Raw genomic sequence first — 22,587 nt, forward strand, 5'->3', positions numbered from 1 at the left:
AGATAGCATTTTTGTGTCAGGATACCTCAGTATTGCTTTGGCTTCAGCCCTTGGGAGGACTTCATGGTCTGCAGGGCTCAGAGTAAGTGGGTTAGTGAAACTGGTTTGAAATCCACTACCTCTGCTTGTGTTCCTACAGGAAGCTACTTTCTGTGTGGTCCTTCGTGGAGCTCGGCTGGGCCAGGCGGTATTGAGTGATGTATTACGAGCTGGCTGTGTCCCAGTTGTCATTGCAGACTCCTATATTTTGCCTTTCTCTGAAGTTCTTGACTGGAAGAGGTGGGTGTTACCTTCTAATAAACTTTACACCAGTCATTCTGCATGTATGAGATTTTAAAAGCCCCCTAAGTAATTGTAATTGAGAATTACCCTTTTAGACTGTTATGCTGTATTTTCCAGCAGGAGAGTTAGTCCATCGGCCTAGAGCAGAGGTTGGCAAACTGAGGCCTGTGGGCCAAATAGGGCAGATTGCTAGTTTTTGTAAATAAAGTTTTATTGACGTATAGACATACCCTTTCATTTACATATTGTCTATGTCTATTTTTGTGCAACTGTGGCAGAATTGAGTAGTTGTGACAGAGATTATATGACCCACAAAGCCTAAAATATTTACTATCTGGTCTTTTACAGAAAACATTTACCAACCCGTGGCCAAGAGCAGTGGTAGAGACTGCAGAATATACTCACTTGGAAACTTAAAAAAAATGCCTAGGCCCTGTCCTCGGGAATACTGAATTTTAAACCCCCCTGGGTATGATTTGTAGCCACAGTTGAGAACCACTGCTCTAGAGTCTTTATTGAATTTGCATAATGTGACCAGCTGGAGATGGATGTCATCCACACGGATGACAGCTTAGAAGCATCCCCAGTGTACCCATGCACAAGCGTAGGTCCTGCTTGGTCATGGCTGTTAATGGTGTAATTAAAAGAATAGCCCACAAGGCTCACGTTGTTTTATTTCCCTAGGACTTTGGAGGTTAACGATTATTGAAAATTGGTTCCTTTTGTATATCTTTCTCAGGCCTGACTTGGTCTTAAATGCTTAATCGATTTTTCCTCTCCCAACTTGCTCCTCTCCCAAGTCTGGTCACCATAGATATTTGAACAATTTGGCATTCATTCATATGTACGTTCATTTATCTCACGTTGATTGGAGAGCCTACTGTGAACACTACAGTCTTTGCTCTTAAGGAGGCTAGAATCTCGTGAGGAAGACAAACCAACGATTACAATGTTGTGTGACAAATGCTATAACAGATGCTTGCACAAGGGACAGTGGAAGCTCAGAACAGAGGAGGGAGCCTAATTCAGTCTGAAAGAGGAGGGTACGTGATTCTTTCTGTCTTAGAGCAGTGCCCTTTATATGCCAGCTACTGTGTTAGGTATGGGAATACAAAGCTGATCACGACCAAACCTTGCCTTCAAGAAGCCCATAGTCTACTGGTGGAAGATGGATAAGTAAACCAGCAATGACCAAATACCGTGATGAGACGCAGCCCTGGCTGCGTGGGGTGCGTGGAGAAGAGCGAGAAGGAGACAGAGGCCATTGTGGCAGTGGAGTTGGTGAGGGCTTCACAGAGGCAGTGACTCGCCATTGTGGCAGTGGGTGAGGGCTTCACAGAGGCAGTGACTCTGAGCTGCGTCTGAGAAGATATTCCTATGAGAAGCTGGATCTGCTCGGGTAGTTGTAGTTATGGATAAGTGGTAGAGGGCTCTGGATTTGGAGTTAGAAGGGCTGGGTTCACGCAGCTCTGTTACTGGCTAGCTTCGTGATCTTGGCAAATCATTTAATCTTTTTTGAGCTTCAGTTTTCCCATCTGTATGGTCAAAATCATTTATTTGTTTAATAAATATTTATTAAGTGCTACCCGTGTGTGCTAAGCAATGTACCAGGTGCTCAGGATATGCTGGTGAGTGGAACCAGTCGTGGTTTCCGTCCCAATGGACTAGTCTACGGTGGGGAGGGGAGTTCGGATTTTAGGAAATTAATTTATACAAATATAATTACAAATTCTGCTAAATGCCACAAAGCGTACGTCATCGTCGAGTCCCCCTTCCCTTACCCACCATATCTAATCCGTTCGCAAATGCTGCTGGCTCTCCTCTATCGCTTTCATCAGTTCCTCCCTCTTGAGCATCTCTTGCCCGGATTTTGCAGTGGCCTCCAGCTGTTCTCCCGGCTCCTGGTCTTGCTGGCTGTAGTTGGTTCTGACACTTCAGGCAGCTCCTGCCATGCTTTGCCTGAAACCTAATGGCTTTCTGTCTCAGTCAAAGCCCAAGTCCTTAGAGTGGCCTGCAAGGCCCTGGGTGCTTGGCTGTGACCCTCCCTTCTGTTTCTCCTCATCTCCTGGTATTCTTCACCTTCTTTCCTGTCTGCCAGCCACACTGGCCTCTTTGCTGTTGCTGGAACATTCCTGACAGGCCGCTTCCTCAGAGCCTTTCACTTGTTAGTCCTTCTGCCTGGAATACTCTTCCCTCAGGTATTCTCACGGCTCTCAGTCCCAGGCCTGCCTTGTCTGTTTTGTTCACTGTCGTATTACCAGCACCTACTTCCTAACAGGGCTCCATAAATACCTGCTGAGTCGGTGAGTGGGTTTGGGCATTACAGTATAGCTTAAGAACGGGCAGTGGAGGGCGAAGGGGAGTGTACCAGGTAGGTGGAGTTTTACACGCAGAGGTGTGCTCAGGTGACTGAAGGGGTGCCCATGTGGCTGGAGCACACTGATAGGTGGGAGGGAGGACAAAAGATGAATGCTGGAGCCGGGAGGAGGTGAGAACGCAGCTGGTGAGAGAGCTCGTTTGAGAAGATTGGCCATGAGGAAGGGAGAAGGAAGAGGGACTGTTCACTGGAAGGAACGTGGGGCTGTAGGTTTGGGGTGTTGTTTCTGCTTGTGAGAATTAAGCAGTGTATGTGGACGTGCTTTGCGAAAAGGGCCGTACGTATATAAATTGTTTTGCTGTCGTCTATAGGGCATCTGTGGTTGTGCCAGAAGAGAAGATATCAGACGTATACAGTATTTTGCAGAGCATCCCCCAAAGACAGATTGAAGAAATGCAGAAACAGGTAAGAGGCCAAGCAGCCCTGAGAGGGAGGTGACCTGGGTGATGTGCAAGGGTGGCCTGGACTGCTTGGATATAGCGACAGCAGCCGGACGTGTGAGTGGGGTTCACTCCCTCCACTATATCAAGCAACCAAACTGAAAAGAGGAAAACAGAATTGGGTGAGTTGGTCCAGTGAGGTCTAATAGAATAACTCTCAGATTTAATAAAGCATCTAAAGTAAGCCTTCTGTGATGTCAGGGTCATAGCATTGCAGTGTGTTGAGCACACAGAGCTGAGCCTCTTTCCACAACAGGTGATAGTTCCGGTGACTGAGACAGTGAGGGAAGCTGGGATGGTTCAAAGTTGTGCTTATGAGTAGCCGCTGACCTTCAGAATGTTGTTGGATAAGCTGGCCTAGGATCCCCATTCACAGGGCTTCCTCTCCCCCTGGACATGTCTGTGATCCTTCCTCCCTTTCCAGTTCTTTCTTTCACCTCTGAGGCCCCTTTCCCTGGGCGGCTCGCGGTGGTCTAACTTTAAGGCACTCTGCTGGGTGTCCCATCTCATCCTACTTCCCTTTCTTTCTCTTGAAATGGGTTTAATGTCAAGCAAGTTTTAAAAAAAATTAAAAAGACTATCTGATATTGGTACTCTGTTTTTTAAATGGATTTAAAAGTTTTGTATTAAAATTGTCTATGTAGAAGATGAACAGCAAAAGGGGTTTGGAGAGTTCTCAGCATTAAGCACACGCATAATTGTCACACGCATCTTCTGTTTTCGGTTTGGCATCCCCACCTTAGTTGGCCTTGTCCAGAGAACGGGTCTCAGGCCTCTGTCCCGGTGAGGACAGGAGGGCATCTGGGCTTCTAACAGCTTCTCAAATACATTTCAGTCCATCCTCCTGCCTTTAGCCCTCTTTTCCCCCACTTGGGGCTCGGCAGTGGCAGGCTCAGAATCATAGAGCCATTGAGAAGGAGTGAATAAAGGTCATCTAAAACAGTGTGCTTTTAGGTTACTTGAGTTCAAACAGCACACTTGGAGTCAGAAGACTTGGGTTTTAGCCCTGGCTTCGTTCCTATTAATTATACAACCATGACAAGTCACCAGAGCTCCCTGGCCTTTCATTTCCTCATTTATGAAATGAAGGGGTTGGCTAGATCATCTCTCATTTTCCATTCGGCTGTTTGAAAACTCTATGAAACTCTTGTCCTTAGCAAGACCATTACTCTCCTTGACAACAATAATTAAGTGGTCATCTCTTCTTCTCCTGAACACCTCTAGACATGAGGGGCAGTAGCCTACTCTTTCGGTGATTACCCTACATATGTCAGCTTCCAAAATAAGGTAGTCTTGGCACGTTCCTGCTTCCCTTTCTAAATCTCCCTTTGCTTCCTGATGCCCTTTTTCTCTGTGCTGCCTTCAAGACTTCTAAGGCACTCCAGTGCAGTGCCCCACGTGATCTTACCCCGCCTTCTCCGGGTATTCTGTGTTCCAAAACTGACCTCTTTTCTTCTCCCAACCCTAGATTTCTAGACCGGACTGATCTCACCTAGAGGTGAGAGTATCTAGTTGAAGTAATTCCCAGATAGGTATAAGGATGACTGGGTGCCAATAGCACACCCTCCTCCCAAGTTGTGACAACCCAAAATGTTTCCAGACATTGCCAGATGTCCCACATGGGACGAAATTGCTTTGCTCGAGAACCACTGTTCTATTGATAGTTAAGGTTCTGTAGGACCCTTTCCAGAATATGCCGGACATTTTGCCCTGTTTGCGGCTATCAGTTTAACTTGACCTTGGCAGGAGGAACTGAAAAAATAGCATATACCTGGCTCTGGAGAGTTTCTCACCTTAGTGAGTTCTCTTCGGGGAGGTCAGATTTGGATCTTTTTGTAAGACAAACAAACTTTTAGGGGAAATCCTGTTGCATCAGTAGTCGATACCATGGAGCCTTTGGTCGATCCCTCAGAGTGACCTGAGACTGAGGAACAGAGAGATTTTCTTCCTGAGCACCTCAGAACTAGCTTAAGGAGCTGCATGGACAGTTGTGGCCAGCAGAGGTCTCCATCCACTTTTAAGTGACTCTTCCCATCTGATTGTTTGGATGTGTCCAAGAAATCCTAAATGCCATTGCTTCACACTGACATTGTCCTCCTAGCTGCTGCCTCTGGAGACTAGTTCTTTCAGATGAGGAAGAAATAGTGCTTAGCACAGGACTTAGCTCTCCCTAGATGGAATGCGGCCGAAGTTTCTGAACTGACCTCAAAACTGTGGGTGGGATCTTGGTGACGAAGGTATTGCAGGAACATTTTGCAGCTTAGAATTCAGGATCAGAACTGATCTGACTGATCTACAATCTGACTGATGTATACTGTGGCCCAAGTCCTTATCACGACCTGGGAGTTAACATGTACCAAGACAGAAAGATATTTTGCCTGGCAAGAAGTAATTACATTTTCCTCCTGACCTTAGATATGATATTGAAGCCGCCAGAAAGTTAAATACAGACCAGAGCCTAAAGAAAGAGCAAGCTGTAGTTAAGCTAAGATTTTTGAAGAAAGGTACAACATGTGTCTGTTAGCTACCCCAAAGGGCAACAATGAGAGTGCCAGCATACATGACACTGGACAAACGAGGGGTGGCTTATGGGGTTTCTTTGTAGGTAAGTTAAAAGCCAGTTCCTTCAAGTAGAGGATAATAGTTATAACAGTATAAAGCCAACTTATCAGTCAGTCTCTTATTGTTCTATGAACTAAATTAAGTAGTTAATTAATTTAGTGAAGCCCTAGTTAACTTTTTTCCCCCAAGGGGAAATGATGGGAGATAATAAGAATCTGTGATCATCACTCACAAAGGCCTAATTCACCTTGGGGATATATGGGTATAAGCACAAAGAAGGTTATGAAGGTGGTACAGACTTCCAAAAGTTCATTAGGGGTCTGAAATGGAAGGGAGAAGGTATAGGACAGGGATTAATTTATCGGGGAGGTAGCATTTGTGGGAGGCCTTAAAGATGAAGAGTCCCATCAGCCATCTTTTTCACAATGGAAGGCAAGGAGTATGCAAGGAGAAATATTTTTCTGTAGTCAAGTGGAACATTCATAACCCCAGTCTCCTTTGAATCACAATGAAAAAGAAAGCAATCTAGGATCTTGGAAGGCTGGATAGACACTAGACTGTGTAGTTAGAAATGTTTGTATGGATAGGGAAGAAGGTGTAAATGGATCCCCAGTTTATCTGTTGAGTGGAGTTTCCAAACATTCTTTTATTGGTCAGTGGCTCCACCAGCAGTGACCTCTGACCTCATCCACACTAGGAGGTGGAAGTCAGGAGCCTGCCTTGCCTTTGAACTCTTCTTTGTACTCAATTGACTAGGAGCCTTTGAGGTGGCAGAAATATCCAGCATCTTCTTTTCACTCTCGCCTTTAATGCCTGCGTAAGTTACAATATCAGTTTCTTTTCAGTCTGTTGCACTAGCTCATCTCAGTTTGCCTTCATATTTCCCTTCCAAGCGTACCAAATATTTGTGCTGCAGAGGAATACTTGAAGATATCACGGGCTGATCAGGAAAAAGACAAAACCCTTTTATTTAAGAAAAAATCCCAGGCACGTGGTACCCCCACCTACCCAGACTGTAGTTAGGCCTAGCTGTGGTAAAGGAGAGAGCAGAGCAGACCCCAGCACAACAGCGTTCGTGCACTCCCTTCCTAGGAGAACCCCTAAAAGTCGGCTCTTATTTTATCTTATTTATACATAATTTCAACACATTGAATTTTTCGGTTTCCATCGCCATAATGGTTTGAAAAGTCACATACTTCATAGGGGAGAAAGTCTGTAAGTGAGGATCTCCGGGATGGCCCATCTGCCAGTCTGGCATGAATGGAAAAGGTGGGAAAGCTGTTTTAAAATAGAACTCTCGGCACATGGGTATACTGCAGACCACTTTGCAGACTGCACTATACCCTGGACGTATCACTGTAAGATGGCAGAATCCCTCAAGTCAAAAAAAAAGTACGTTCGTTTGTTTGTTTGTTTTTCATATTTTGAACATCCAAATGAATCTTACCAGTAGTTTGAACATTGAGCATAGTTTCTTATTTCTTCCCCCTTAATATGTTATTGATGGGGTATTTAAAATGGAGGAAATATAGAAATTGCTGTTCTTGGTGGCACCCTTGAATCTTTAAGTAAAGGTTTAAATTGTTTAGTTTATGTATATATATATATACGTGTGGGGCGTGTGTGTGTGTGTGTGTGTGTAGGCTCATAGATTTTATCAAGTTTCCTATCTAAAATTTGTGTTTTTATTTTTAATAAATTTTGTGATTCGCTTAAAGGTGTCAACCTTCAGATGTCTAGGAAGCTCAGCAGCCCAGGTGGGCACATTCTTTGAGGGTCTCCCTTGCTGGCGGCTTGATTGTTGTCCATTGGCAGTTATATAGCAGTCTGTGTCCATTTCTCCCTCACTCCCCCACCCCCAACACACACCAGTTTACAAAGCAAAGTCTTTGAACAGAGTAGTGACATAGGCAGAAGAGTGAGCTGGATTTTTTAAATGTGAGGAAACAGGATAAAAAGACGTAAAGTAACCCTCCCAAGACCACACAGTGTGTGAGGGACAGACAGGGAACACAATCTATTTTGCTGCCCACAACTTGATTCAAATCACTGCGTGGCCTGGACTGAGGCTGAAAATCAGGATGAACTTCCCAATAATTCAAGCTAACTGCTTATTGGATAGACTTCTTTAAAAAGTGGTTACTTGATACATTTTGACTGAACACATCCCCAGAAATATGAAGACTGTGGAAGAAATTTCACTTCTAATTTTTAGGATCAATACTGTAATGTCTGTCATTCTTATCCCCGCGACTGTAAAATCGAAAAATTTGTATATATATAAACTGAACTCTCCGGGTTTGTTTTGTAAAAAGTGCCTAATATTCCCTGCCTCCCTTTCCCCACCACCCGCCCTCCAGTCCCAGCATGCTACTCCAAGCTGTGTTTCCCAAACTGCTTTGGTACTTGCCCCCCAAAAAGCTATTAGGTCACTTACACTTAAACAAAACACACTGACCTGATCCCTGGAGTCATTCCTGAGAAACAGACAGCTGTGGTTCGAATCCCAAGCCAGGCTCCCTGGCCAGTAGGGAGAACCTTGGGGATGAGTGTAATCACTTTATGGGATATTTTGAATTTCGTAATTTTTTTTTTCAAAAGCACTGTGTACTCTGTGTTTGAGTTTTCCTGAATGTATAAATCCATACTGCGAAGGACACTGGCCAATATATATTGTTTAAAGCAGGATGAAATAAGGACTCATTTAATTGGAACTCCTAAAGAAGAGCATTTTTATGTATTTCAACTTTTTTTCCCCTCCCAACTATAGTATTAAGAACCTTATTGGAAAAAGACTTTCGCCAAGTATCTGATGGGAAGCCAAGAAAAGCATTTTAATAGAACTGTCTTAAATTTATAGTGCACTAGGGCCTGTAAGTAAATTTTCCTGTCTTTAAGGTTTGGGCTGATTTGCAGTTATTTTGTATAGCTTCTGAGATTTAAACCCTCACAGTCCAGATGGAGAGACCATAAACTTGCTTTCCTTGGCAGCCTTGGCATACCTTTCCACGGGCAAACATGAGTGAGTAGTGTATGGAACTTAGTCTGTAAATGCTCACTTATCTTACCTTAATACCAGTTTTAATTGTTTTTGTGACTTTTCCTAGAGCCCTCCTAAATTGAAGAGAATTATAGTCCTTAATTTTATAATACAAACCGATCAAATAAATATGTATTAAGCACCTGCTTAGTTCTTAGCATTATACAGGCACATTGAGGGAGATCAAAAAAGTAGAGGACCCCATTTTTAAGAAAGTCCTCAAGGTACCGGGGCAAGTGCTTTCAGTATTATATAGATTAAAAGGCCAGGAGTGCTATGCAGTCAGTTGTGGGGGGAGGGGCGGAGAGGGTGGAGAGGGTGGGGGGAATGCATCTGGAGGAGAAAGGAATCTTCAGGACTGGGCGGTCTCAGAGCGGAAGGGAGATGCTCTGTTAGGGTGCTGACCTCGGGATGGGGTGGAAGGGAGGTTGGCTTCTGTGACACAGATTCAGTAGGTAAGATGGAGCAGAGGGCGGTGGGGGACACTGAACACAAGCAGCGGAGAACTCTAGAGAATTAGAAGGAACAGATGACAAGTGAAGATTAATGAAAAGATGTGCGATGAAAGGGGAAAGTAGTATCAATTAAGGAGATTTAGAAAAAAAATCAAAGAGCTGGAGGGGACCTTCGAAATGATTCAACCCTTTCCTCATATTTTACAAATCACAAGTAAGCCCTAGAGTTTAAGTGATTCTGAGAATGAATTGTTAGGGCGAGTTGAGCCTAGCTGGAACCCAGGTCTCTTGACTCCCATTCCGATGAGTTTTGTTTTGTTTTGTTTTTGCGTTGTCTACTGCAGTATTTTCCAAACAAAGGGTCATGATTCATAAGTTGATCACGAAGTTAAATCACTGGTTCATGACCTGCATTTTATTTTTAAAAAATGAAATAGAAAAGAAAAGGTCAGCATATTACCTAGTAAGGGCAAATATTTCCTGAAACCTCTGTCTCAGTTATATGTGTATATGTGTAGTGAGTTGTGGTAGAAAATGTGTTTATGGTTCTTAGTGTGGGTCTCAGTCCAAAAAACTGAAACAAATTGGTAGTGGAGAGCACATGGGCTTTCAGTGGAGGGACCTGAATTCAGATCCTCAGCTCTGCTGTCTGTCTACCAGCTTTGTGACTGTGGCAAGCTACTTTACTTTTCTGAGTTTTTTCTTGTCTCAGACCTGGGGCTAATAATACTATAGAGCAGTCGTATGATTCAGAGAAATCATTTACTTAAAGCATTAAGATTCTGCTCTGCCTGCTTCATGCTGGCAGTGATTTGGGTCTGTGTTTGAATGTTAAAAGTAGCCTCCTGGTTTGGAGCTTGGTCTTAAGGAACCACAGTGAATTACCAACAGGGATGTATTATGCATTTGCTTCTGGGCTTGGAAGCTGGAAACAGAATTTATTCCTGTGGGTTCTGGTATACTTTCTACATCTTGGCATGGAAGGAGGCTCACCTCTCTGTTTTTCTGTTAGGATCAGAATGGCTTATTAAAATCAGTGGTTTTCTAACTGGCCTTTAAAAAAAAAAATTCATTGGCACATTCGGATAAAGTACCATTACTTTTCTTCCTTTCCAGTGAGAAAAAAATTTATACTAAGTCTTTTTTTCCCCCCTCTTCTTATATATTCTCTGCCAAATCATGATTTTATTCTTTTTCGAAATTAAAAAATAAACTTACGGAGAGAAGTTAAAACCAGAGTTGACACTTGGGTGGCAAACAGTTGAAGAGTCAGAGTTTACTAGGTATGAACTAAAAATAAAGGAAATTTTTATGTGAATTTAAGAGGGCCAGTGAGAATCTTTTAGAAATAGCTGATGGTCACATCCTCCTGACTGGAGAGTGAGTTCTAGTATATGATTTTCCTGCTGCCCTCTGCTTCTTCCCTTCTCCTCTTCTCCTCCTCCTCCTACCTCTGCCTCCCTTCCCCCATTCCTTTCTGGCCAGCTCCATCCCATATTTGAAATCCCGCTGGAGAGCAGAGACGAGAGCTTCATCCCAGATGATTTGGGCCAGGGGCTAAAGCACTGCCATAAATCTGCAGCTCATTTTAATGCCACGTTAAAACAGTGTGAGCGGCTGGTTTCCGTGGCCCCTGCCCTCTTTCTTTATGGGCGTCTTTGGCTCTTCTTTTTAAAGAGGCCCTGTGGAGTCATTTTAAAGTTCTTATCAGTTTGCTGACAGTTATATGGGCCTTTCTGCTGAGTCCAGGAGCTCAGGCAGGCGTGTGAAACTTCTGATATTAAAATTGAAGAAAAATGCCAGGCAGAAGGGATTGGGTGGAGCAACTGTGATTTGGAAGGAAAAGACTAGCAAGATAATTAACCTTTGCAGGTCCAGAACTTTGCCATTAGCCGAATAAATTTCTCTTTGTTGGTAGGGGCAGGGCAGTAGGGTTAGGCAAGGGAGGATTTTGCAAGGGCTTTTATTTTTATCCCCTGATTAGAAATACCACTCTGTTGACAGTTTGTGCTCTCAAGCTTCAGCAAGTGACGTGGGCAGCCCTGAAGAGTTAGGCAGAGCCAGGTTTATAATGTATTTTTTTCCTAAAGGCCATCTGGTTGGCTAGACCTCTGCTTACATGTCTTTGCCAGCTCCAGCTTGCTGTCTCTGTGTCCACAGCATCACTGTTATCGAATTTAAAAGGACTTTCATTGGTCTGCTTTGCTGCCCCTTTTAGGCCAGCTTGCTAACCCCCAGTAATCCTCTCAGAGTGCTCCATGGAAGCGCCGGGCCCTCTGTTAATGTCAGCCGCCGGTGCTTGGCCTTTCTTACCCTCTCAGCTGCGGAGAAATAGACTGGAAGCTGCTCCTCCCTCTCCCCTACCCCTTTTCCTTTCTTTCTTTGCTGGAGAACTCTTGCAGCAGACAGCTGAGGGGAAGGAAAAACCATTACCTGGATCCAGGCCAATAGCTCGATGGGAGCTTCAAAATCTCCGGCATCTCCTGACCAGAATGTTTTTCCAGGCGTTTCAGAGAATGCATCCCTACCCTCCTTCTGCTCTCACCTTTCCAGCCTTGATTTCCAAAGGGCCTGGGGCGGGTGGAATATACCCCAGAATATGCTTTGTATCCGCCTGCTCTTTTTCTCCTAACTAAAGCTTTTAGGAAGAGGTTAGTAGAGATAAGCAAAATCCAACTTATACATTTTTAGCTGCTCTGTACCCTTTTGGCACAAATACGTTATTTTTCCTTTTTCAGATAGTTTTGCACATGAACAGTTTTGCAAGTGTATTCAGTAAAATAGCCATTGAAGTTAAGACAAAAGCAAGGAATTTTTGTAGTAAGTTAGTGAAATTATATAGCTGTTGATCTAGGATTGATGATTTTCAATGAGCAAACAATAAAAAATACTGGTCTGTTTTATTACTCATGTTGCTCCTGTGGAGAGAGTAATTAGTTTAAAAACCAAATGAGCAATTAAACAAAATAAAATGCCCCAAACTCCAGTGCAATAGAACTTCTTTTTTTATACATTTCTGGGGACTAAATTAGTTAAGTTTAATGAGCTAGGTGCTATTGCTTATGGTATAATTTTAACAAACTTATTCAAATATTTAACAAATAAATAATATGTTCTTAGTAAGTTCTTAGTAAATATATGACTATAGATAATCATTACACAGCCTTTATAAGGGGTCAGGGTAGATGGATGGTCCTGGTTTCTTTTTGGGCATCGTGGGTTAGAGAGCTCTCTCTAAAGTTAACCATCGGTTAATCTCGCCTAATGAGTCCGCTAAGTGGGGTGTTGCTTCAGAAAATGGCCTCTCTAATAAAAGTGTTAAATATTAATTAGCAGCCTATAGTAGAATTGTGTGACTCTGTGGAGTTTGTTTCCCACAGGGTGGGACTGTTCATGAAGCATTTCTGAGAAATAATTGCTCATTATGGGAAATGCAGTGCAGGTTTTGTGAATTCATAGTATACCTTCTTAGGAAAATATCTAGGTTTGTTTACAGAACAACTTGTAAATTATCAAGCGTTGATATGTTTAGTAAAGAATTCATTGTTTTCAAGTCTTCGGTAAGGCTTAAACTGATCCATAGGATTCTGCTTATATTTAGAAATATTAATATGGATTATTATGTATTTTTATATATTCTGTCTCCCTCAGCCTTGCAGAGGCTGAGAGAATTTGGAGTTGCATAATTATTTTTGCACGGCATAGTTTTCGGTTTGATAATGACACAATCTTATGATGCCATACGACTGTCCTTGAGAATGTAAGACAGCAATCGTGTATTTATCTTCTTTTAAAGGCCTTTAAAACTGCATTGGTACAGAAGCAGCTTTACATAAACCATTTCTGACAGTAGAGTTACCTCTCTCCCTGTAAAGTAAAGGCTAATTTGTTATATTTAAATGTGTACTTCCATTTTATTAAGGACTCTAGTACTTTTTATTACAAGGAGCAAGTGTTTGAAGTCCATATAGGTATTGAAGTATTTTTAACTTTCAAGTTAGTTTGACCAGGTGTTGATGATCTTCTGTATGTATCACTTGTATTTTAGAAAGATATTGGAATTTTTTCTTTTAAACTGCAGACTGAGCCTTGAGTTTGGCAGTGAGGCATCTTGGCATCTGATGGGAATGAGAAGACCTAGAAGCTGGTGGCCGACCACAGGGTCAGAATAACATACTCAAGGATTGCAGCGCAGTGCAGAGGGAACAGTGGACCTGACTATACTCTCTTTAGCTTAGAACAACCACACATCGGTGTTCTCCCAAATCTCTTTGCCTAGCAAGTTGTTGGTAACTTCACACATGGCATAATAGCAAGCATACTCGTTGGAAATTTTTGAGGTATAACTCGAAGATTGGAAACTACATAGAAGAGAAGGATTTCAACTGTCTGATCAGCTACCATAGCATTCTTAGCTGAGACACGAGGGAGGGATCAGAATTCCCTGTGGCGATTTTCAAACTTTACACATCTCTCTCGCTGTCACTCAAATTCTTAAATGCTTCCTGGGGTGGTGGATGGGGCCAAGGATTTCTCTTGAGAGATGCTGCCGTGATGAACCTCAGTTTCTCTTACTTGTAGGTATATGTCCTCCTTTAGGCGAGAAGGGGCAGGGAAAAAAAACTGAGAACCACCGGCAGCGTTCGTAGGTATTTTAAGTGTCTCTCTTTGTTCAGAGTTCCAATTTGGGAAATGTACATTGGGGTTTCTCTCAGGATCAACAGGAGAGCTTGTCTTAAAGCTTAATCAGAAAATGGGGCTTTCCAGCAGCAAGCAGCTTGTAGAGGAGTGCTGTGCCTCTGGTCAGCTAGAACGGCGATAAATGGCATTGCACCCTCACTAGTCTCAATTTCTCTCTTTCTGGGAATGGAAAGAGCTCCCGCATCCACAGCCCAAGATAAAGAACCTGCCCAAGAATATCTCCTTAGCATTCTCTGAAATCCTTACTACGTGGGAAACAGTAGAGGAGGGAGCATCACCTTCATGTGGCATGACATGATGATAGCTTTTGGGATGAAGCAAGCCTTCAAGTTCTGTTGCCTTAGTCCCTTCACATATTGTGTTTGTATGTGTGTCTTAATTAAAAGGGGCAGGCCTTTCAAGTGTGCCTGGTTGGGGTGAGGCTTGTTTTGCATTTGCCTTCTCTAATCAAACAAACTTATGCCTGCTTTCTCTGAGTTTTAGCATAGCAAACATAGGAACTCTCACCCCAGGCAGATTCCTTTGCAGCAAGTTGACTCAAGTGGTGCTCTTATTTGTTTATATTTGATGACAGTCTTGATTAAAGGTTTCCAGTCCACCTTCAGCTGTTCCATGGAACCAGCCAGGAGAGAGAGCTGGTCGGCTGCTAATCGCCAGAGAAGCTCCCTGATCTGACCTAGGGAACGGTGGGACCGAGGCGTGGATAGCTCAGAAAACTGGGCACAGCAAACATGAGTCTCTAGTCTCTTTGCTGAGAAGGTTTGACCAAACACTGTTTTATTGGTCAGTGGCTCCTGCTTTAGTAACCTTTCACCCCTAGGCTCTTGGAGGTGCAAGCCACTGGCGGCCTTGCCTTTGAACTCCTCATGGCTCCTGCCACCTCAAAGGCTCCCAGTCAGAGGCTCCTGTTTTGCTTGGGATCTATCCTCACAGCTGGATGTCAGCAGTTGGGAAAACTGATCCATCCTTAGAACATTGACATATTTGAAGGTGATACCCCTGAGACTTGAAACCTATGGCTTTCTATTTCAGGAGCTGTCTGTCATATGTCAAGAAACATGACTCAGGCTACCCCTTTCCCCTCCTCGATCCCTACTTGTTTCCCATAGGATGGGAGATCATAGCGTTGAAGTAGCCCCTGTAAGTGCTCAGAAAGTTCTCCCCCACCTTCAAGCTCTTTTACCCTTTTTTATTCTGACTTGCCCCAAGTAGCATCAGTTTTGAAAGAATTTTTCTTTTAAATGAGACTAAAACATGCAGATCACAGTCATCTTTGGTGTCTAGAAGCACAGTTGGGAAGATGACATAGTATCGTGGGGCTCGTTCAATCCTAATGCTTCCAGATCAGACGAGTCCTACTGGTAAGACAGCCTTGCTGCACTTTTCACTGCCTCCTTGATTCCATTCTGCCTTCTGGAAAAACTAGGCTTTGCAAGAAGACATAGAAATAGCATGGATTGTCCTCGCACATCTGCTTGGCTTCCTGCCCAAAGTACAGGAGTGAATGCTTTAGTATTGAGAGGCAAATCCAGGGACCCATGGATGTTAGATGACTTCACTTTAGCTCCTTTGGCAAGAAATCAGACTTCTCATTCTAAGAATTTGAATAGATAATGCCTCTTCTACTTATGATGCCTCTAGCTTAGAAAAGAAGCAGATGATCTCCATTGGGGTCCTCTGCTTTTCTAGAATTCAAATAGAACATTACTGATAATCTTTAGCAGAAAGCATACTCTGGCAAGGTCTTTTTCTGCCTCAGAGCGAAGGCTGAGTTTTTAACAGGTACCCGGGTATCAGAAGAACCAGCCTTAATTTTACCACTGACTTGTTCTGTGGTCATGAGCTCATATTTTCCAGGTGACAAAGGAAAGGGGAGAATGAAGATTTATCTTAACTCCTGTGTGTGGCAGTGTATCGGGAGTTTCGTCGTTATTCTCATTTTTATGAAGGAGAAAAGCGAACGTCGAGGCTGATAGATAGCCCGAAGTTACAAAGCTGAAGTGGCCGACTTGGGATTGGGAAGAATTTGTAGCTTGTGATTAAAAAGTATGAAGTTTATTTATAGAGCTCTATTTTTCTTTGTTTAGAGCACCTTTGAACTATTATAATCATCTAAAATATTTATAACACACATGTTGGGTGTGATACTGTACGCGATTCAGAACTGTACGAACCATGGTCCTTGTTCTCAAGCAGCTGACAGTCTTGAAGGGGGAGGCACATAATCTCTGTTAATGTCTATATTAGTTTGCTACGACCGCTGTAACAAAACATCATAGACTAGGTGACTTACAACAGAGTGGCTGGAGGTCCAAGGTCAGGATGTCGGCAGGGCCGGTTTCTCCTGATCCCTCCCTCCTTGCTTTCAGACGGCCGCCCCTGTGCTGCCTGTTTCCATATCGTCTCGCTGTGTGTGAGCACCCTGGTGTCTCTCTCCAAGTCTGTTTCCTCCTCTTAGGAGGACACCAGTTAGACTGGATTCGGGCTCACCCTAACAACCTCATTTTAACTTAACCACATCTTTAAATGCCCTGTCTTCAAATACAGTCACGTTCTCAGGTACTAGGGGTCAGGATTTCAACATACTAATTTTGAGGGGACACAAAAGAGCCCATACCAATGTCCATATAAGATACAAGAACCGAAGCCAGTAGTTGCCATTTAGTGGTTTGATTGAGATACACGGGGTTTTGTGCCTCACTGTGGAATTTGCTTCTGAGGTGTTTTTCCCTAACCCCATTCTCGACTCCATACCAGGTATAGACAGTAGTAATGACATAAGTCTAAAGAGGGGGTGAGCGAGGGTGAAGGGTAACACCGTAAGTACCACCTCACTCCACAGCACATCAGAACAACTGAAAATTGGTCTGTTGGGCTAAACTCAGAATTTACAAGGTGACTGCCCTGGACACCGTTTAGTGATGTAGGACTTATGTCAAGGTCCCTGATCATAATAAGATGACACGTATGATAGTAAAAGAGTTGATTAAGCCCTATAAAAGCTCTGTTTTTATTTCGTTTTATTTTGCTGTATTAGTGGAAAGATTCTTAGAGGTGAGATTGTTTTGTTTTGTTTTTTTTCCATTGAAATTCTGAATATTATAACTCATGTTTTAATTACAGAATGGAGATCGAGAGCTTTAGGACTTTACATTTTAGACTTTAGATTTAATAATGCAGAAAACCTCTTGTTTGTGATAAAGGTGATTCTTCATTCTTAAGCCTGTGTCACTTAAGATGGTTGATTTGGGAGCAAGAGGAATGGACGGTTATAGAAGAAATAGATGTATGAAAATAATGTAGTCCTATTTTTAAAGAAAGATTATTAACTTACCCTTGTGTATATGTGCCAACTGTTTGTTGACTCAAATACATCATTTGGATCAACCCCACCTCAACTCATATATGTACACCTGGCCTTTGGAATCAGTCAGGCTGATTCTTAATTTAGTAGTGAATTATGATAAAGAAGAAATTAGTCGAACAATTTTTTTTTCACTTGTGTTTTTAATGGCAGAAACCTTATCTCCTCAGTCAAGATAAGTCCATGGCCTTAACTATTTCATCTGTGTGTGTTTTGTTTTATTTATTTATTCTTTAGCGCATTGAGTTCTTCTTGGCCTATAGCCAGAGCACAAGTTCTTTAGAAAATGGAGACACAGAGGCTTCTGCCTTTTGTAAATCATGTAAATAATCTCTTCAAAAGTTCTCCCTACTGATCCATTAGTAAACCAGGGTTTACTACTACCCCACTCCTTTAATTATGAGCCATAAATATGTTCCTTAAGTACAAATGGACTAAGCAAGTGACAGGGGGTAGGATATCTGTATTTTATTGACTTTTTTCCTTGTACTCTGCATTGTTTTTCTGTAGCACATTTGGTGCCATTATCGGGGCATTTAACATTTTATGTTTTCGGACCTGAGAGGTGAGGTTTATCTTTAGTTCCTTTCATCTGAGTAGCTAAGCTACTTTTCAGGTGGTAACTCTCAAGGGAATTGTGAGCCGAACATGAAGATCGTAAGGGCACACTCAGTACTAGTCACGAGCACGAGAGTCGTGGTTTGGTAGTTGTGTGCATCTGTTTTCATTCTGTCCTCTTCACTGATCTTTAGTTTGTGACTTTGGGCAAGTCACTTGCCTTCAGATGTCTTCAATTTATCATGATTGTTTTTATAATCCCTACTAAGGGCTAAATCTTAACTGTATATCAGTAACCAATGAAAGAGATCAGAGGTGAAGGTATTATATTGTCTAGACAGCTACTCTCTAAATGTTATTGAGGAAACTTCTGGGTCATACAGTTATTCTCAGAAGGGTTTTCCAACATCACTCAAGATAAACTTATAACAGTTCTTGCAGCTGTGTTGGGTCGGAGTTTAAATGCTTCTCTTAAATTGGCTAAAAGCATAAAGGACTGTCTATGGCTGGGAAAGGCAGGCTTCTGGAGAAATTGAGCTTTGTAGACGGTTAGGAATCTTGAAGTCATTGATTGATTCCTTTCATAAGCTGTGCCTGACCACAGCTCACCACACGCTCCAGTCATACCTGAGGTAAGTCAGGAAGTCTAGAGAAAAGCAAGACCAGTAAACCCTCATGAACCTTTCAGGGTTCCATTTTCTCATCTGTAACATTGGGATAATGTCTTTGGGTTGCGAGGATTAAATAAGTTAACATAGGCAAAGCACTTAAAATAGTGCTTCTGGTACATAGTGAGTGTGTGGGTGAATCAACAAATTTTTGTTGAGCTCCTGTTTTGTCCTAGATGCAATTCTGAGTCCTGGGGACACACTAGTTAAAAAACAAAAACAGATGAAATTCCTTCCTGCACGGAGCTTGTGTTCTCCTGCGGGGAATAAGTATTAGATGATGGTGGTGGTGGTGGTGGTGGTGGTGGTGATGATGATGATGATGGGAGCAGAATCAACTATGAACATTAAGTTTGCCTTTGTCACCCTTTCTCGGGGGCATTTGCCTTTTTACACTGAGATAAGTATGTCTTTTGGGACATTCCTGTATTGCCGGTTTATAGGTTGCTTCTCTTTCCTACCCAATTGCACATGTACTTCTCGCATTCTAAATTCTATTGCGTGACTTAGAGAAAAAAGAAATTTGAAATCCTCATTCTTTATTTGTCTCTCTTTGTTCCATGTTTTAGTTCTTTCTCTGTATCCTTTCTATGGTGATAACTCAGGTTTTTAAAACTTTCTAGGAATCAACCATGTAATCTGATGCTGTGTGAGCCTGTACAGAGCCTATAAATACATATCGGCCCTTGAAAAACACACCTTGTCTAATTAAAAACTCTTGTGAACTTCAGTGAGCACACTAATATGCCATTAGAAAGCATTGTTGTGGACTTCATCGTTCAGACTTCTTCCTTACGTTTTTGCGATTACTAAGGAATATTTGCTGTAGCCATTTTCTCTGGTAACTACAAGTAGAACTAACTGCATGTTAATTCTTTAATCACTCCCCATAAATATAAATATTGAGATGAGACTGGAGGTGAACAGAAGGGTGCTTCTAAACAGATGACATGCTATATGGGCCTTTGGGAATTTTCCAACGAGCTCTATTTCAGAATAAGATTCGGGTACTAGTCCATGTACTTGCCTGTCCTATGAAACACAGTGTCTCATAGTTTTGGATGTAAGAATAGATCTAGAACGCCTAGAAATTAAGCTTCACAAGGGGAAAGTTGTGTATTCAACTATTCATATAATATAGGGCTGCTGCTGATGTAGAGAGTCCTTTAGAAATTCTTGGGCGCATGCTAGGGAGGCATGGCCTGGAAGACTATGTAAAAACTTCTTCATCGCAGTGCCAGGAAAGTGGGGGAAATGAAGAGATGGTTAACAAAATGCTAGGAGTAGGGAAAGTTAGGTTTAAAGGAGCAGGTACTGTGTAGCCAGCCAAGGGCAAGGTTGTGAGCAGGTTCTCCATGTCTTTGAAGGGTGAGAAAGGCGAAGAGAGAAAGGGTCCATTTAGTATGGCATAGAGTTTCATAACTGTGTGTTAATATTAAGATGATTTTCCCCCCTTTTCATTTCCTAAGTGCCAACTGGATAGAGACTATTTAAACAAGACAAAACTAACAACAAATCTGCTGTGGATTCTAAATTCTAATATATTTTTAGAAGCCTGGGAATGTGGGATGAGGAAAAATGCAATTGAGATTAAATCCTAGGAGATATTAATTCCTAGCAAGAATCATTGGGCCTTATATGAGATCCTAGGAGAAGAGCAAAAAATTGTTCACTAAAGTGTGCTACTTTAGGTCTTGCACTGGGCAGTGGCTACATTTAAAATGTATGTCAGCTGTTCCCTCAGAGCAACACAGCTTAAAATAGAGACCCTACTGGTCTGACATTCTTCTTAACCTACTGGTTAAGCCAAGTCTAGTCCTACTTTGTTGCTGCTATTGGGAAAAATGAGTTGCGACATTGAAGATGGCTTTCTACCTTCTTAATTCATTCCAATTTCTCAAGACATTTGAGCCTTACTGTAGAGGAACTGCAGGATACCAGTATAAAGCTGTGAGAACCCATAGAAACCCAGTGCCCCAAATCTGTAGTGTTTATTGGCTGATTTCTTGAATCCTTGCCCTTAAGTGGAGGCTGGTAAATTTTTAGTCTAGCTGGGAAGAGAGTCCTTTAGAGAGTCCCTCCCCAACCCTTGAAATAAAAAGGGGTTAGAGAATAGATGTTCAACTTTGTGTAAAAATTGTCAGATGAATTAGAAAAGAAAGTAATGTATGTTGAGGATGCAGCTAATGTCTGTCAGAAGGACTAACAATAATAATTTGGACTTTGTGTGTGTGTGTGTGTGTGTGTAAAATCTCACTGGGTATTCCTGGGATGGAACAGTTTGGGTTTTTAATTTTAAGTTATTTCGTAGCTGGCTATTTTACAGATTTTTTTATTTTAGCACTAATAGGTTTTTAGCTGATTCTCAAGGGTTTTCTTAATAGCCAATCTATGGAAAGAACTTGGGTTTATTTTCAAATTTCTTCCCTTTTTCCGTGCTCTTATTACTTCTAATTTTCTTAGGTTTATTTCATTCTTTTACAAATGATCAAATTGGATACTTTATTTTTGTATAGTAATTCTGTGTCTACACCAGAGTAAAGTATGAGAGTAGAAGCAATAGAAATTTCTGAAGTATTTGAGAGCTCAGTATATTTCATCTCTTAAGACTTTTAATAAAAAGTGGCTATATGCTTTTCTCTTTTAAATAGATGAGATACGTTATCAGCCTTCAACTTAACATTTAAGATGAACATCAGATTTTTAATTTTAGTGAAATTGCTAAGGAAAGAAAATGTTTGAATGTTTTCTACTGGCTACTGATCCCCATAGATTTAAGAATTTTATTAGACTGCCATATTGTATGTACATAAACTAGGGTAAAAAATTATAATCAGTGAATACAATTTTGTAATTTTTATTCCTGTCAAAGTACACTAAAAGTAGCGTGCTAAATTTTTTGGTTTTCCTTCCTCCAGGAGGTAGAGTTTAATTATGTTCCCCTTGGATATGTACTGAACATGGCGATTTCCTTCTAATGAATAGAATATGTAACTTTATAATGGAGAACTCTGACAGGCCCTGCCTTAACCAGGTGACCAGGGCTAACTTCACCTGTAATAATAAGTCGTGTCGATATCATGTATCCCTTGATGTTGTGCAAAGAGAAGGGCACGTCGCCTCTAGTATTCTCCAAAATCCATGACCTCAGTCTAATAACATCAGACCAACCCAAATTGAGAGACATTCTACAAAACTTCTGACCAGTACTATTTAAGAGTGTCAGGGTCACGAATGACAAGGAAAGACTGAGGAACCGTCACAGATTGGAGGAGACTAAGGAGACATGACGGCTAAATGCAGTGCAGTTCCCCAGATCAGATCCCGGAACAGAAAAAAGACCCGAGCAGAAAGCTGAGACCATCCAAGAAGAAAAAAAAAAGTCTGTAGATGAGTTAATAGAATTAACTAAATGTTAACTTCCTCATTTTATTCACGGTACCATGGTGATACAAAATGTTAGTGTTAGGGAAGCTCTGGGTACTACCATCGCAACTGCGCTCTAAGGTTAAAATTATTTCAAAATAAAGAGTTAAAAAAAAGCAGTTACAACTTTGTATGGTGAGTACATTAAAAAAAAAAAAATTTACACCTACCAAAAAATTGTGAAACGAATTCTGCTACATGAACAACTATGTCTGTGGCATTGTGTGAAATTCCAGTGAGTGATATATGTAGGTTCCTAAAGCGCCACGTTCAAATAATTGAGATGACGGGGTTGGGGAAACTGTACTAGATGAAGGGAAGGTGCCTCCAGAGGCATCAGCCTCTCCAGTGGAGGATGCATGTGATGCTACAAATATAGGAGCTTCATGAATAAGGAAGGGAGTGAAAAAACAAAACACTCACGTTCTGTGTAATAAGATATTTTAAACATAACTAAATTAACACAAGAAATATTTTAAGAAAAAAAGTGGTATACTCATAAATCCCAGGTGTATTAACCTTGTTTGTTTCAGAATCTCTTTTTATTTTAAAGAAGGTTAATTCTACTTATTGTTTGTTGAATCCTCGAGTAAAGGTGTATCAAATGTTCGTGAACTTCACTCCTCCAGAAAAACTGGTAACATGGGCACAGTACAGTTTTGTTTTGTTTCTTAAAATAATTTTTTTATGGTGACATTGGTTAACGAAATCCAG

At 41.7% G+C, this 22,587-nt stretch overlaps 1 protein-coding gene across 1 annotated transcript in view; it reads left to right on the forward strand.

The window, feature by feature from the left end:
• The window catches only part of EXT2 (exostosin glycosyltransferase 2), a 129,985-nt gene that overhangs the window by 20,872 nt on the left and 86,526 nt on the right, over nucleotides 1–22,587 (forward strand). The window contains exon 6 of the mRNA XM_023528792.1: nucleotides 2,971–3,064. Coding sequence (XP_023384560.1) covers nucleotides 2,971–3,064 — 94 coding nt within the window. The remainder of the gene's footprint in view (nucleotides 1–2,970; nucleotides 3,065–22,587) is intronic.

The sequence above is a fragment of the Pteropus vampyrus genome, unplaced genomic scaffold (genome assembly GCF_000151845.1).
Source record: "Pteropus vampyrus isolate Shadow unplaced genomic scaffold, Pvam_2.0 Scaffold31, whole genome shotgun sequence".
Lineage (NCBI taxonomy): Eukaryota > Metazoa > Chordata > Mammalia > Chiroptera > Pteropodidae > Pteropus > Pteropus vampyrus.